This window comes from Dendropsophus ebraccatus, chromosome 5 (assembly GCF_027789765.1).
Source record: "Dendropsophus ebraccatus isolate aDenEbr1 chromosome 5, aDenEbr1.pat, whole genome shotgun sequence".
NCBI classification, from domain to species: Eukaryota; Metazoa; Chordata; class Amphibia; order Anura; family Hylidae; genus Dendropsophus; species Dendropsophus ebraccatus.
The window spans coordinates 8614619-8627718 of NC_091458.1; the positions used below are offsets into that span (position 1 = coordinate 8614619).

Here is a 13100-nt window from a genome sequence, read left to right on the forward strand (position 1 = left end):
TCCTCCTCCTCTTATAACGATCTTATTTCTGTATTGGGTGAATGATCCCACAACATCTGTACAATTCACACATTTATTCCTATAAGAAATAGACTCATTATATCCCTACCAATCCCCCATGTACCTGCTTTGTTTGCCCTGTTGCCCTCGGTTACAACCATTTTATGGCGTCCACTGAGATGGTGGGACATGTAATCTCCTGGTCTGTCCAGGAAGTATTGGCAGTCAGGCTCCATTGTGCAAGTAAGGGGGATTGTGGGAAAGTGTGTGCACTGCTGCATGGTAACAGCATGGCCACAATCCATGGAGGAAACCAGGAAGTGATCAGATCCATGGCAGAGAAGAACAGTACAGCGATGGAGCTCATGTTACCTATAAACCAGCACATTTCTTCTCTGCTGTTGGCTGCGCAGCTCCTCGTGTTATGGGATATGTGCGGCTGATGACTGATTGAAGGGCCCCATGAACAATCTACCAATATTTGATAGGACTAGCAACCCCCCCCCCACACACACACCTGTATTTTTGCTCAGATTCATGTGATATATAAATGTACTGATATTTGATATATAAATGGATATGTGATATATAAATGTACTGTGCAGTGTAGCAGCATGTGGTGTATAATGTATAGTAACTGTATAACCCTGATAAAACAGCAGCAGCGGGATATGTGATATATAAGTTACTGTACAGTATAGCAGCATGTGGTGTATAATGTATAGTAACTGTATAACCCTGATAACACAGCAGCTGGATATGTGATATATATGTTACTGTACAGTATAGCAGCATGTGGTATATAATGTATAGTAACTGTATAACCCTGATAACGCAGCAGCTGGATATGTGATATATAAGTTACTGTACAGTATAGCAGCATGTGGTGTATAATGTATAGTAACTGTATAACCCTGATAACGCAGCAGCTGGATATGTGATATATAAGTTACTGTACAGTATAGCAATCAGCATGTGGTGTATAATGTATAGTAACTGCATAACCCTGATACCACAGCAGCTGGATATGTGATATATGTTACTGTACAGTATAGCAGCATGTGGTGTATAATGTATAGTAACTGTATAACCCTGATAACACAGCAGCAGCGGGATATGTGATATATAAGTTACTGTACAGTATAGCAGCATGTGGTGTATAATGTATAGTAACTGAATAACCCTGATAACACAGCAGCAGCTGGATATGTGATATATAAGTTACTGTGCAGTATAGCAGCATGGGGTGTATAATGTATAGTAACTGTATAACCCTGATAACACAGCAGCTGGATATGTGATATATAAGTTACTGTACAGTATAGCAGCATGTGGTGTATAATGTATAGTAACTGTACAACCCTGATAACACAGCAGCTGGATATGTGATATATAAGTTACTGTACAGTATAGCAGCATGTGGTGTATAATGTATAGTAACTGTATAACCCTGATAACACAGCAGCTGGATATGTGATATATAAGTTACTGTACAGTATAGCAGCATGTGGTGTTTAATGTATAGTAACTGAATAACCCTGATAACAGCAGCTGGATATGTGATATATAAGTTACTGTACAGTATAACAATCAGCATGTGGTGTATAATGTATAGTAACTGCATATCCCTGATAACACAGCAGCTGGATATGTGATATATAAGTTACTGTACAGTATAGCAGCATGTGGTGTATAATGTATAGTAACTATATAACCCTGATAACACAGCAGCAGCTGGATATGTGATATATAAGTTACTGTACAGTATAGCAGCATGTGGTGTATAATGTATAGTAACTGTATAACCTGATAACACAGCAGCAGCTGGATATGTGATATATAAGTTACTGTACAGTATAGCAATCAGCATGTGGTGTATAATGTATAGTAACTGCATAACCCTGATACCACAGCAGCTGGATATGTGATATATAAGTTACTGTACAGTGTAGCAGCATGTGGTGTATAATGTATAGTAACTGTATAACCCTGATAACACAGCAGCTGGATATGTGATATATATGTTACTGTACAGTATAGCAGCATGTGGTATATAATGTATAGTAACTGTATAACCCTGATAACGCAGCAGCTGGATATGTGATATATAAGTTACTGTACAGTATAGCAGCATGTGGTATATAATGTATAGTAACTGTATAACCCTGATAACACAGCAGCAGCTGGATATGTGATATATAAGTTACTGTACAGTATAGCAATCAGCATGTGGTGTATAATGTATAGTAACTGTATAACCCTGATAACACAGCAGCAGTTTGTAGATACAGGATGGAACTGCAGATCCCCATAATTCAGTAGCGTAGTACAACAGGCTAGAATAGAGAAGCAGGGCTGCTGTCAGAGGGCTGTGTGGTCACATGACAGCAATGGGGAAGAGGGGGGTGTACAGCATGGACCAATAAGGAAGTGAGAATCACAGAGCTGTGCAGGAGGACAGAGACAGAAAGGTTACATACAGCAGTGTGTATAGCTGAGTGTGAGTGCAGGCACAATTATAGGTGTAGTGTGTATAGCTGAGTGTAAGTACAGGCACATTATAGCAGCAGTGTGTATAGCTGAGTGTGAGGGCAGGCACATTATAGCAGGAATGGAGAGGATGGGAAACACAAGGGCTGACAGAGACTGCAGGAAGCATAAAGGAATAAGCAGGGCAGGTGTGGGCGCATAAATGCAGAGCTCGCTGTCCTCCACAGTCCTGTCCCCTGATGTAAGCCCCAGCCTGAAGTGGATCTGCTATGATTTGGAAGGTGAGGGAGACTTCCTGGGTCAGAGTACAGGGCTGTAGACCCCGCTATGCAGACCATACCCCTCCCCCCCCCCCCTCTCCCTCCCACCCAGTACAGGGAGCTCTTACATTAAAGCAATGCTCTTACACCAAGTCACAATTCTGAAAAACTGTGAGCTCCTCTTGCAAAACGCTCTCAAACCAAGTTACTCTTACACCAAGGTACCAGTGTATTTCGTGTCCTACATGTTCTATTTACAATGTTTTGTTTTTTAAAAATTAGAAAAATTAAATAGACTAAAAAAATAAAAAACACCAAACACACACAGAATTTTTCTTTTGCATTTGCCCACAATGAAAAGGTCAAATCTTATAATATTTAATATTACTATATTAGGGTCCATTTCCACAGAAAGATTATCTGCCAAAAATTTGAAAGATTTGAAAAGAGGAGAAATCTCAGGCTTTCCTTTATGATCTGATCTCTGTTTATAGTCTGTTTCTGGCTTTGGCTTCAAATCTTTGGCAGATAATCTGTCAGATAATCTTTCTGTGTAAATGGACCCTAAAATAATATAACATTAAATTAATCATCTATGCAATGCGATTGGTTTGATCAGCGCTCCACTCATCAAGCCGTCAGTCTTTCAGCGCTGCTCCGCTCCCTGCCGCTCCCCTGATGTGGAAAAGCTGGATCCAGTGGCGTAGCTACAGGGGTCGCAGCGGTCGCGGTCGCGACCCGGCCCGCCAGCTAGGGGGGCCCGGCCCGGCCCCCCCTGCCACCTCAATGTGCCCCCACTTTAACAAGCTGCTTGCATTCATGGGTCACACGGACCCCTGGATGCACGCAGTTGCTTAACAGCAAGCCGAGTGGGTGCCCGCCCATGTTCTGCCCGTGTCCCGCCCACATCCCGCCCCTGTCCTACCCGTTTTCCCTGGCCACAGCTGAAGCCTAGTGGGGGCCCGCCCATGTTCCGCCCACATCCCTCCCATGTCCCGCCCGTACTGGCCAGTCACCGCCATGATGTAGGTGAGTGGGGGCCCGCCTACGTCCTGCCCGTTCTCCACCTGCACCCCACCTATTCTTCAGCTGCCGGTCATCCCAGGTGCCAGAGGCAAGTGGAGGTACTGCCTGTGTCCCACCCATTCTGCTCCATCACCCTGCTCTGTCTGTGTGTGTGGTGAGCCTGTGTTTGTGTCCTGGGTGTGTGTGGTGGACCTGGGTGTGTGTGGTGGATCTGTGTTTGTGTCATGGGTGTTTGTGTCCTGGGTGTGTGTGGTGGACCTGGGTGTGTGTGGTGGATCTGGGTGTGTGTCCTGGGTGTGTGTGGTGGATCTGTGTTTGTGTCCTGGGTGTGTGTGGTGGATCTGTGTTTGTGTCCTGGGTGTGTGTGGTGGATCTGTGTTTGTGTCCTGGGTGTGTGTGGTGGATCTGGGTGTGTGTCCTGGGTGTGTGTGGTGGATCTGTGTTTGTGTCCTGGGTGTGTGTGGTGGATCTGTGTTTGTGTCCTGGGTGCGTGTGGTGGATCTGTGTTTGTGTCCTGGGTGTGTGTGGTGGATCTGTGTTTGTGTCCTGGGTGTGTGTGGTGGATCTGTGTTTGTGTCCTGGGTGTGTGTGGTGGATCTGTGTTTGTGTCCTGGGTGTGTGTGGTGGATCTGTGTTTGTGTCCTGGGTGTGTGTGATGGATCTGGGTGTGTGTCCTGGGTGTGTGTGATGGATCTGGGTGTGTGTCCTGGGTTTGTGTGGTGGATCTGTGTTTGTGTCCTGGGTTTGTGTGGTGGGCAGGTGCTTGTGTTCTGTGTCCTGGGCGTGTGTGGTGGATCTGTGTTTGTGTCCTGGGTTTGTGTGGTGGGCAGGTGCTTGTGTTCTGTGTCCTGGGTGTGTGTGGTGGATCTGTGTTTGTGTCCTGGGTGTGTGTGATGGATCTGGGTGTGTGTCCTGGGTTTGTGTGGTGGGCAGGTGCTTGTGTTCTGTTTCCTGGGTGTGTGTGGTGGATCTGGGTGTGTGTCCTGGGTGTGTGTGGTGGATCTGGGTGTGTGTCCTGGGTTTGTGTGGTGGGCAGGTGCTTGTGTTCTGTTTCCTGGGTGTGTGTGGTGGGCCGTTTGTGTGCTAGTGCCATCCTCTGTCGGGCCCACCTCCTGGAGTGGTATGGTGTTACTGGTCAAGAGGGGGCCCCAAGTTGACCTTTCGTACCAGGGCCAATGACATTTTAGCTACGCCCCTGGCTGGATCCAATCCTAAGTAACTGGAAGAAGTTTCCCAGGATTGGCTCCAGCTTTTCCCGGCATCTTGGGAGAAGTGGCAGAGAGCGGAGCAGCGGTGAAAGGCCGAAGACTTGATGATCGCAGCGCTGATCAAACCAATCGCTTCGCTCACCTCTAATTATAACAATAACTGAATAAGTCAGAATGTAGGAAGGAGGGTTTTTAAATTATTATTTATTGATTGATTTTTTCTTCTAAATGTGATACAGATTATTTTTTATATCACAGGAGATCATCCCACCTCCCCCGGATCAGGAATGAGTGCTATAACCCCCAGCGATGGTAAGGACCGCCCCTCCTCCTCCTCCTCCTCCTCCTCCTCTTATAACAATCTTATTTCTGTATTGGGTGAATGATCCCACAACATCTGTACACACAATTCACACATTTATTCCTATAAGAAATAGACTAATTATATCCCTACCAATCCCCCATGTACCTGCTTTGTTTGCCTTGTTGTCCTCGGTTACAACCATCTTATGGCGTCCACTGAGATGGTAGGACATGTAATCTCCTGGTCTGTCCAGGAAGTATTGGCAGTCAGGCTCCATTGTGTAAGTAAGGGGGATTGTGGGAAAGTGTGTGCACCGCTGCATGGTAACCGCATGGCCACAATTCATAGAGGAAACCAGGAAGTGATCAGATCCACGGGAGAGAAGAACAGTACAGTGATGGAGCTCGTGTTACCTATAAACCAGCACATTTGTTCTCTGCTGTTGGCTGCACAGCTCCTCGTGTTATGGGATATGTGCGGCTGATGGCTGACTGAAGCAAAGGGCCCCATGAACAATCTACCAATCTTTGCTAGGGCTTCCAAGCACCCCCCCCCCCCCCACACCTTTATTTCTGCTCAGATTTACATATACTGCTCGTAGCCCTCCTATATACTGTTGCCCAGGGCCCTCCACACAACTAATGCTGCTTTACCCCCATCCCCCCAATCAAGTATATTACAGCCCAACCCCTCCCCCACAAACACCCCCCTACTTATGCCCAACCCCCATATTAGTACCTTTACCCGCCACCCCAAATTGTTGGGGTGCCTTTTCTCTAATTTTGCCTGTGAAAATGAGATACTTTAAATGAACATATTTTAGTAAAAATTTAGTATTTTCCATTTTTATGGTCTAATGGTGAATACTTTCCTCCAGCACCTGTACGGTCAAAATGCTCATTATACCCCTAGATGAATTTTTTAAGGTGTGTGGTTTCCAAATTGGGGCCACTTCTGCGGGGTTCCAGTATACAAACCTCCTAAATTCATTAAAAAAAAACAACTGGTCCCTGAAAAAAATCCAGTTTTATTTTAAACTTTTCATGAAAATTTGAGAAATTGCTAATACATTTCTGAGCCCTGTAAAACCCTAAAAAAGTCAAATATGCTTACAATATGAAGCCAGAAGAAAGAGGACATCTATTTAATGTGACTTAGTAACTAATTTATGTGATATGACTTTTATTTTATATAAGCAGAGAATTTCAAAGTTTGTAAAATGCTAATTTTTCATGATATTTGAATGTTTTTCACAAAAAAACACACTAGATAGTGACCAAATTTTGCCACTTACCTAAAGTACCATGTGTTATGAAAAAACAATCCCAGAATTGTTAGCAAATGTAAAGAGGATGTACCAGCGTCTTTCAGCGCTGCTCCACTCCCTGCGGCTCCTCTGATGGGGAAAAGCTGGATCCAGTCCCAGGTAACTGGAAGAAGTTTCCCAGGATTGGATCCGGCTTTTCCCGGCATCCTGAGAGGAGTGGCAGAGAGCAGAGCAGCGGGGAAAGGCCGACGGCTTTATGATCATAAATCTGATCAAACCAATCGCTTAGCTCACCTCTGATTATAACAACAACTGAATAAGTCAGACTGTAGCATTGAGGGTTTTTACATTATTATTAATTGATTTTTCTCCTAAATGTAATACAGATTATTTTTGATATCGCAGGAGATTTTCCCATCTTCCCCGGATCAGAAATGAGTACTATAACCCCCAGCGAAGGTAAGGACCTCGGGGTTTTCAGGGAGGAAGGGTCCAATCAGGGATGAACAAAATAGAGTTCACAAGTGATGAAAAACAAAATGAACAGTCATTATATGGGGGCCCCGATAAGATGATACCTAGCTACTGACCTGAGTCCTGGAATTATCCTCAGGAACTGTGAAGATGCTGGCCAGCGTGGATGGGGTTAGTCCCGCCTGGTCACTGCAGCCTCACTGCGAGATGCTCTAGCCGGACATGGCTAGGCAATCAGGTGTGCTTCTGCTTCTTCAGGGGGATCTAATTGGGCAAGGGGCTTAGATAACCTTGTGGGATAGGTTGGGGACCTCTGAGGTAGGTAACTCAGGGATTGGTTAAGCATCGAATCAACAGACAGTGGCATGAGTCACATAATATAAAAAGAAATTAGTTAACCCTTTTCCTCCAGCCATGTAATAGTGAACAGGTAATACAGGGACATCAAGTGGTGGGGGCAGCATACTACAACCTTCAGTCTTCAGCATTTTACACATACTGAACCGACCTATACTTGCTTAGACAGAAGAATTGGACACCCCCTCTGGGACACTACACTACTTGGCTTGTAGTCCGCCCGATTCAGCGGGTTCATTTTTAGTACAGCGTAGGCCGTATGCTCTTTCACATGAGGTCTAAAAGGGGCAGAAAAGTGTCTAAAATGCATAATATATGTGGAGAAAACTACCCAGCAACACTTCTCCTATAAATTCATGGTAATTGTGCTGGTAAGGGACCGGTGTCTGTGGGTGTCTGATCTGTGGAAGCTTCTAGAATGATCCAGAACAGGATGATTATACCTAAGATGCTGTCAGTGTTCTGCAGGTTCTAGAAGACGTCAATCTTGTGTCTCCCTCATTTCCTAGATGATGACATTCAGGAGTTTCACCAGAAGATTTGTCAGTATGAAGATCATGTCCTGAGGATGACGTATGAATATTTCCAGGATGACCTGCAGCTCATTGTGGAGAACCTGGACCCTCACTTACTTCTCACAGAGCTCAATGCCCGGAATATTCCTGATATAGAGGTGAGAGGTCATGACCTGCCGGTGTTATATACAGGAGCCCCCCATGTTATCATATCTTATATAGACGAGCCCCCTGTGTTATCTACTGTTATATACAGGAGCTCCATGTGGCGTATGGGCACAGCGACCCAGGGACGGAGATGTAGAAGCACCCCAGGTCACGGTCGCCAGGGGTGATATGAGCTATGCCTACCCCCGGATACACTGACTCGCCACTTGTAGATACTAGGAGTTGTAGTAGAGAGAAGTTGTGAGCTGTACGCTATTGAAGACTGACTCTAGGCTGTTAAACAGTTAAAGTCTTTACTATAGAACTCGAAGTGTAGTACACGTCTTTCAGGGTTTAAAGAATCTCAGGGATACAATAGACTTGAGCTTTTCACTGATATAGGAAATATAATTACACTGCAGATAACTTTGCTGCCCTACACAGCTTAGACGCTGGGAATACACAGTGGGACGGTTGACACAGTCTATGAAGACAACAGACTTTTGAGATAGGGAACCTTGGGATGTGAAGTTGGAGTGAGGGGTCTGTGGGGGTGAATGTGGCAGTCTAAGCGGCTTTGGATGTAAGGGAAAGTCCTGTATCCATGGAAATTAGCTACTATGTGGGCACAGAGTGACACACAATAAAGGATTACAGGCCCACCTAGTGGCAGAGTTTTTGCACTTTGGTAAACTACTGGCTTGCACAGTACTGCAGTTAATCTTGTTTTGCATTCAGAGGCCGAGAAGAAACGTGGATAGGATTTTAGTCCTGGTGTTCCACAGCCCCTTACTCACGGTGCTCTATCCGGAAATGGCTAAGGTATCAGGAGATAGAAGGAAATAAAGAACAGTCCTGCACATGGGCTGTGGCTACCTGGCCAGGTCCAGAAAGAATACACTCAGCAGGCTCTCAGAAGAAGAGTCGCTCCAAATACACAGACTCACTCTACTACTTCTCAACAACTAACTCTTTTTTTTTTTTAAAGTCGTTTTATTAAAGTTTGTACAAAGTTATGTTTTACAAACAGAAGTGCAACAAGTGGAGCACAGTCCACATAAATGCATATGTACAAACAATACATATTCTCCTCATAAATTCAGAAAATGTTGAAGTATTACAAATAAAGCTCAGTAAATTTGATTCCAGTCATAGCCATAGACGTGCCCGTTGCCCTCCAGAAAGAGATTACTTTAGGTAACCAGATCTCTAATCCCTATGGAACGAATGTACTGATTAGGTGTATAATTGGTCAGAGGGGAGGCACACCACCAGCCCCATACTTTTTGGAATTTGCCTTTACAACTAACTCTCTTGCTCAGTCCCAGCCCCACTACATATAAACTAGGCCCTCAGGGGGAGGGGCTATCTGATTGGGCAAAATACATAATAGCCCTCTGTGATAGGGCAGTAGCCCCTGAGGTATCTGGCTCAGGGATTTGCCAAGGTGTAGTGCAGAGAACAGAGGCATGATTCATATAATAAATAAGGATATAAGTTAACCACTTACACAGTTTTGTCCTTCAGGTGTGCAAATGCTACAGTGACATCTGGTGGTGGGAGCAGTCTGGGAGCAGTCTTGTACGGGCTTCAGTTCCAGAACCTATAACACACAGTACCGACCTATACATGCTGCTACAACAGCAGTGGACACCCGCTCTGGGATACTGCAGACTCCCCCACTGAGAAAAAACCCCGCCTCTGACATATTTATAGGTTTACTGGTAGACAGAATACTGAAAAAGCCACTGAAATAGAAAACTGTGTATTATACTATAAAGGCACAAGTTAGTAATAATATAAAAGTATAAAACTTGCAATGCAGTAGGCAATAAGTTCAAATCGTCCATAGTGCATAGGTCAAACATAAGAACAATCTAGGATACATCAGTCTCTGTGCACCTGGAGTGCTATGATGAGTCAGTCTTTACATAATATTAACAATAACTCTTTCACATCCGGGATGCTAATGGTGTTCTGGTGACCTCCACCCCTGACATCCTAAACATTTTTTACGCCTACTATGAGAACCTCTACAGTTCCCAGTTAGAGGTCACGCCCAATAGTATTAGAGATTATTTATAGTCTATCCCTCTCCCCATCCTAACTGATGAGACTAGAGAATATTTGGACTGCCCACTTACACTGGAGGAGTTAGAGGCCGCAACTGATTGCCCAATCGTGGCTGGATCAGGAACCCCCACAGGTCTCCACCTTTATCACTAAAGTAAACTGGCTTATAGCTAACGATAAATATGCCTATGAAAAACGTGAAGTGCTAAAGAAATTTGAGAAAATTTGGGCCCACTGGTTAGATACCCCGGGGCTAGCTCCACAGTCCCTGACTAGGGGCAGAGCCACCCATCCTCCGAGTACTAATTAGGGTGTATATATCCTTGTTCAGCACTGTTAGCTAGATGTGTTGATATATTCACAATTCTTAGAATCACTTCAGCATAAGCATTTCTTTTTGAAAAAAAAGGTTTATTGGACATTGCACATTCGCTGGACTTTTCCCATGATATTTGGGATAATGCCAACATGGCTCACGTGTTATTTTTGTTTTCTGTTTACCAGGGACGCGACAGTGTCTTTCGTCCGTCCCTGTAGTTGTATTGTATTGTACAATAACTCTTTGATCAGACTTTTAAAGGTCACCTAAGTAAAGGTTTTTTCACAGTAGAACAAAGGAGAAGGAAGGAGAAACGTTCACAGCAACGCTGGGCACAGATAGTCTTGAACTGAATCAGGGAGATGAACTTGGGATGTAGAAGTCAACATTACCAAGTCTCTTTGCAGAGGCGCTTTACACCTGTATCAGGAAGTTGGCTTAGCAGTAATGTGAGTGTCGACACATAGCATGGCCTGGATACAGTTGGTGGCGACTCTTTAGGAATGTCCCGTGTAGTCATCATGGAGGTAGATGCTGAAGCTGAGGTACTTAACCCCTTCCCACTGAAGAATGTATCAGCACGTCCTGCTGCAGGTGGGTAGGTTCAGAGAGGGTTCGATCTAATGGATCAGTGCTCTATTAAGCATACTACTGTTCACTGATTTCTGAGAAAGATGAGTGTAGTTGTATTTGAAGTCCCGCAGGGGGACTTCTAATTAATGTGCATGTAAAAAAAAAAAAATATATTGAGATAAAAAGTGATCAAAAAGTCACATATATGCAAGTAAGGTACCGATAGAAAGTACATAACATGGCGCAAGAAATGACACTTCACACAGATGGGAATAGAGCAATTTTAGGGAACATTTAGTTTTTTTTTTTAAAAGCTGTCACTTAAAATAAAAGTTATGCAAGTTACATATCTTTGTAATTGTACCAACTTGATGAACATAGATAACAAGTAAGTTTTACCATAGGATGAATGACACAAATAAGACCCCCCCCCCTCAATAAAAAAAATATTGCGTTTTATTATCAATTTCACCACGCATATAATTCTTTTTTTGTTTTGCAAAAATGAAGTCTGTCATTGCAAAGTACAATTAGTGGCGCAAAAAGTAAGGGCTCATGTGGGTCGGTAGAGGAAAAAACGAGAGTGCAAAAACAAAAATTAGCCTGGGAAGGGCTTAAACGTGGAGTAGGTAAGTTTTCGCACGGTGTAAACATAGGAGCCGAAACGCGTCACTTTTTGTACAATAAAATATTTCCTGTAGGAATTTTCCGGCTGTTGGAGAGCTCCTTACCAGCACTGACGCAGTTACCCCAGGGTTTCTGCTCTCCAAATCACCTCCGTGGCCGATTTGAAGGGAGTTTTGTGCTATCTGGCATGATCCAGGCCAGTGTTCCTCCGTCCATATTGTTATACTTAGTCGCTGACTACAGTCTATCCTGGCAAGCTGCGGCAATTCTTCTTGATATATATGCTCACCATAGTGTTGGGCCTAGTGTTTGCACAAGGTGAGTGTGCAGTTACTAGTACACCTGTCTGCACTGTGTCCGTGAGTTGTCAGATCCTGCACCAGATCGCACCCCTCTTTCTTTTCCTCATACATTATAGGGAATGACAGGAGGTAACTGGGGGTGATAACCCTTTGCTGTGATTTATCTTTGTATAATGTTCCTTATGTCAGAACTTTCTTGTGTTCTAGAAATACCAGAGTCTAGAAGATGATAGAAGAACAATGGCCCGGACGTTACTACAGGATATTCTCCTTGGTGGAAGAGAAGCTGTGATAGCATTGTGGGACAGTCTTTATGTCTTACAGAAGAGTCATGACTCCCCTGACCTGCTCGCTGTACTGGAGGAACTCCGTCATACAGGTATCATTGTGTATGAGACGTCACCAGGGGTTGTCATTACTTACATAGAACACAATAATAAGATCTCCCCTCCTGATCTGGAGCTAATTCCAATTAACATGAAAACATTTTCTTCTGCTTTTTATGCTCCGCACCCTCAGTATTAGTATCAGCACCTCAGGCTAAGATAAATGCAGCATTGGATAACCCAGAAAACCCCAAATACGCACAAATGTATTACTAGAAAATGTACCCGGCGCTGCCCGGGTATAAAGTGTCAGTGTGTTAATTAGATTTGTTCCAAGGTCGCCCAGGAGGCCAATCTCTACCCTTGTTTTTTTTTGTTTAAGGAGAAATCGCCAGGAGCCCTATATACCCGACAGTTCTGCACTGTTTATGTAAATGCACATAAGAAATAAACTAAAAACTTTAAACATCCGAAATACCTAATAGCCAAACTGAGATGTGATTTGATCAGACTGTATAGAGAGCTTGGTTATATACAACATTGGCAGTGTTATATACAGAGCCTGGTTATATACAACATTCTTACTGTTAAATACAGAGCCTGGTTGTATGTAACATTGTCAGTGGTATATACAACCTGGTTATATACAACATTGGCAGTGTTGTATACAACCAGGTTATATAGAACATTGGCAGTATTATAAACAGAGCCTGGTTATCTACAACATTGGCAGTGTTATATACAGAGCCTGGTTATCTACAACATTGGCAGTGTTATATACAGAGCCTGGTTATATACAACATTTGCAGTGCTATATACAGAGCCTGGTTAT

At 43.9% G+C, this 13100-nt stretch overlaps 1 protein-coding gene across 1 annotated transcript in view; it reads left to right on the forward strand.

The window, feature by feature from the left end:
• Window positions 1-5247: 5247 nt before the first annotated feature.
• Window positions 5248-13100, forward strand: part of LOC138792254 (NACHT, LRR and PYD domains-containing protein 3-like) — a 50092-nt gene continuing 42239 nt past the window's right edge. Inside the window, exons 1-4 of the mRNA XM_069969463.1 lie at window positions 5248-5296; window positions 6961-7014; window positions 7896-8059; window positions 12150-12321. Of these exons, the coding sequence (XP_069825564.1) occupies window positions 5272-5296; window positions 6961-7014; window positions 7896-8059; window positions 12150-12321 (415 nt within the window). The 5' untranslated portion in view covers window positions 5248-5271. The remainder of the gene's footprint in view (window positions 5297-6960; window positions 7015-7895; window positions 8060-12149; window positions 12322-13100) is intronic.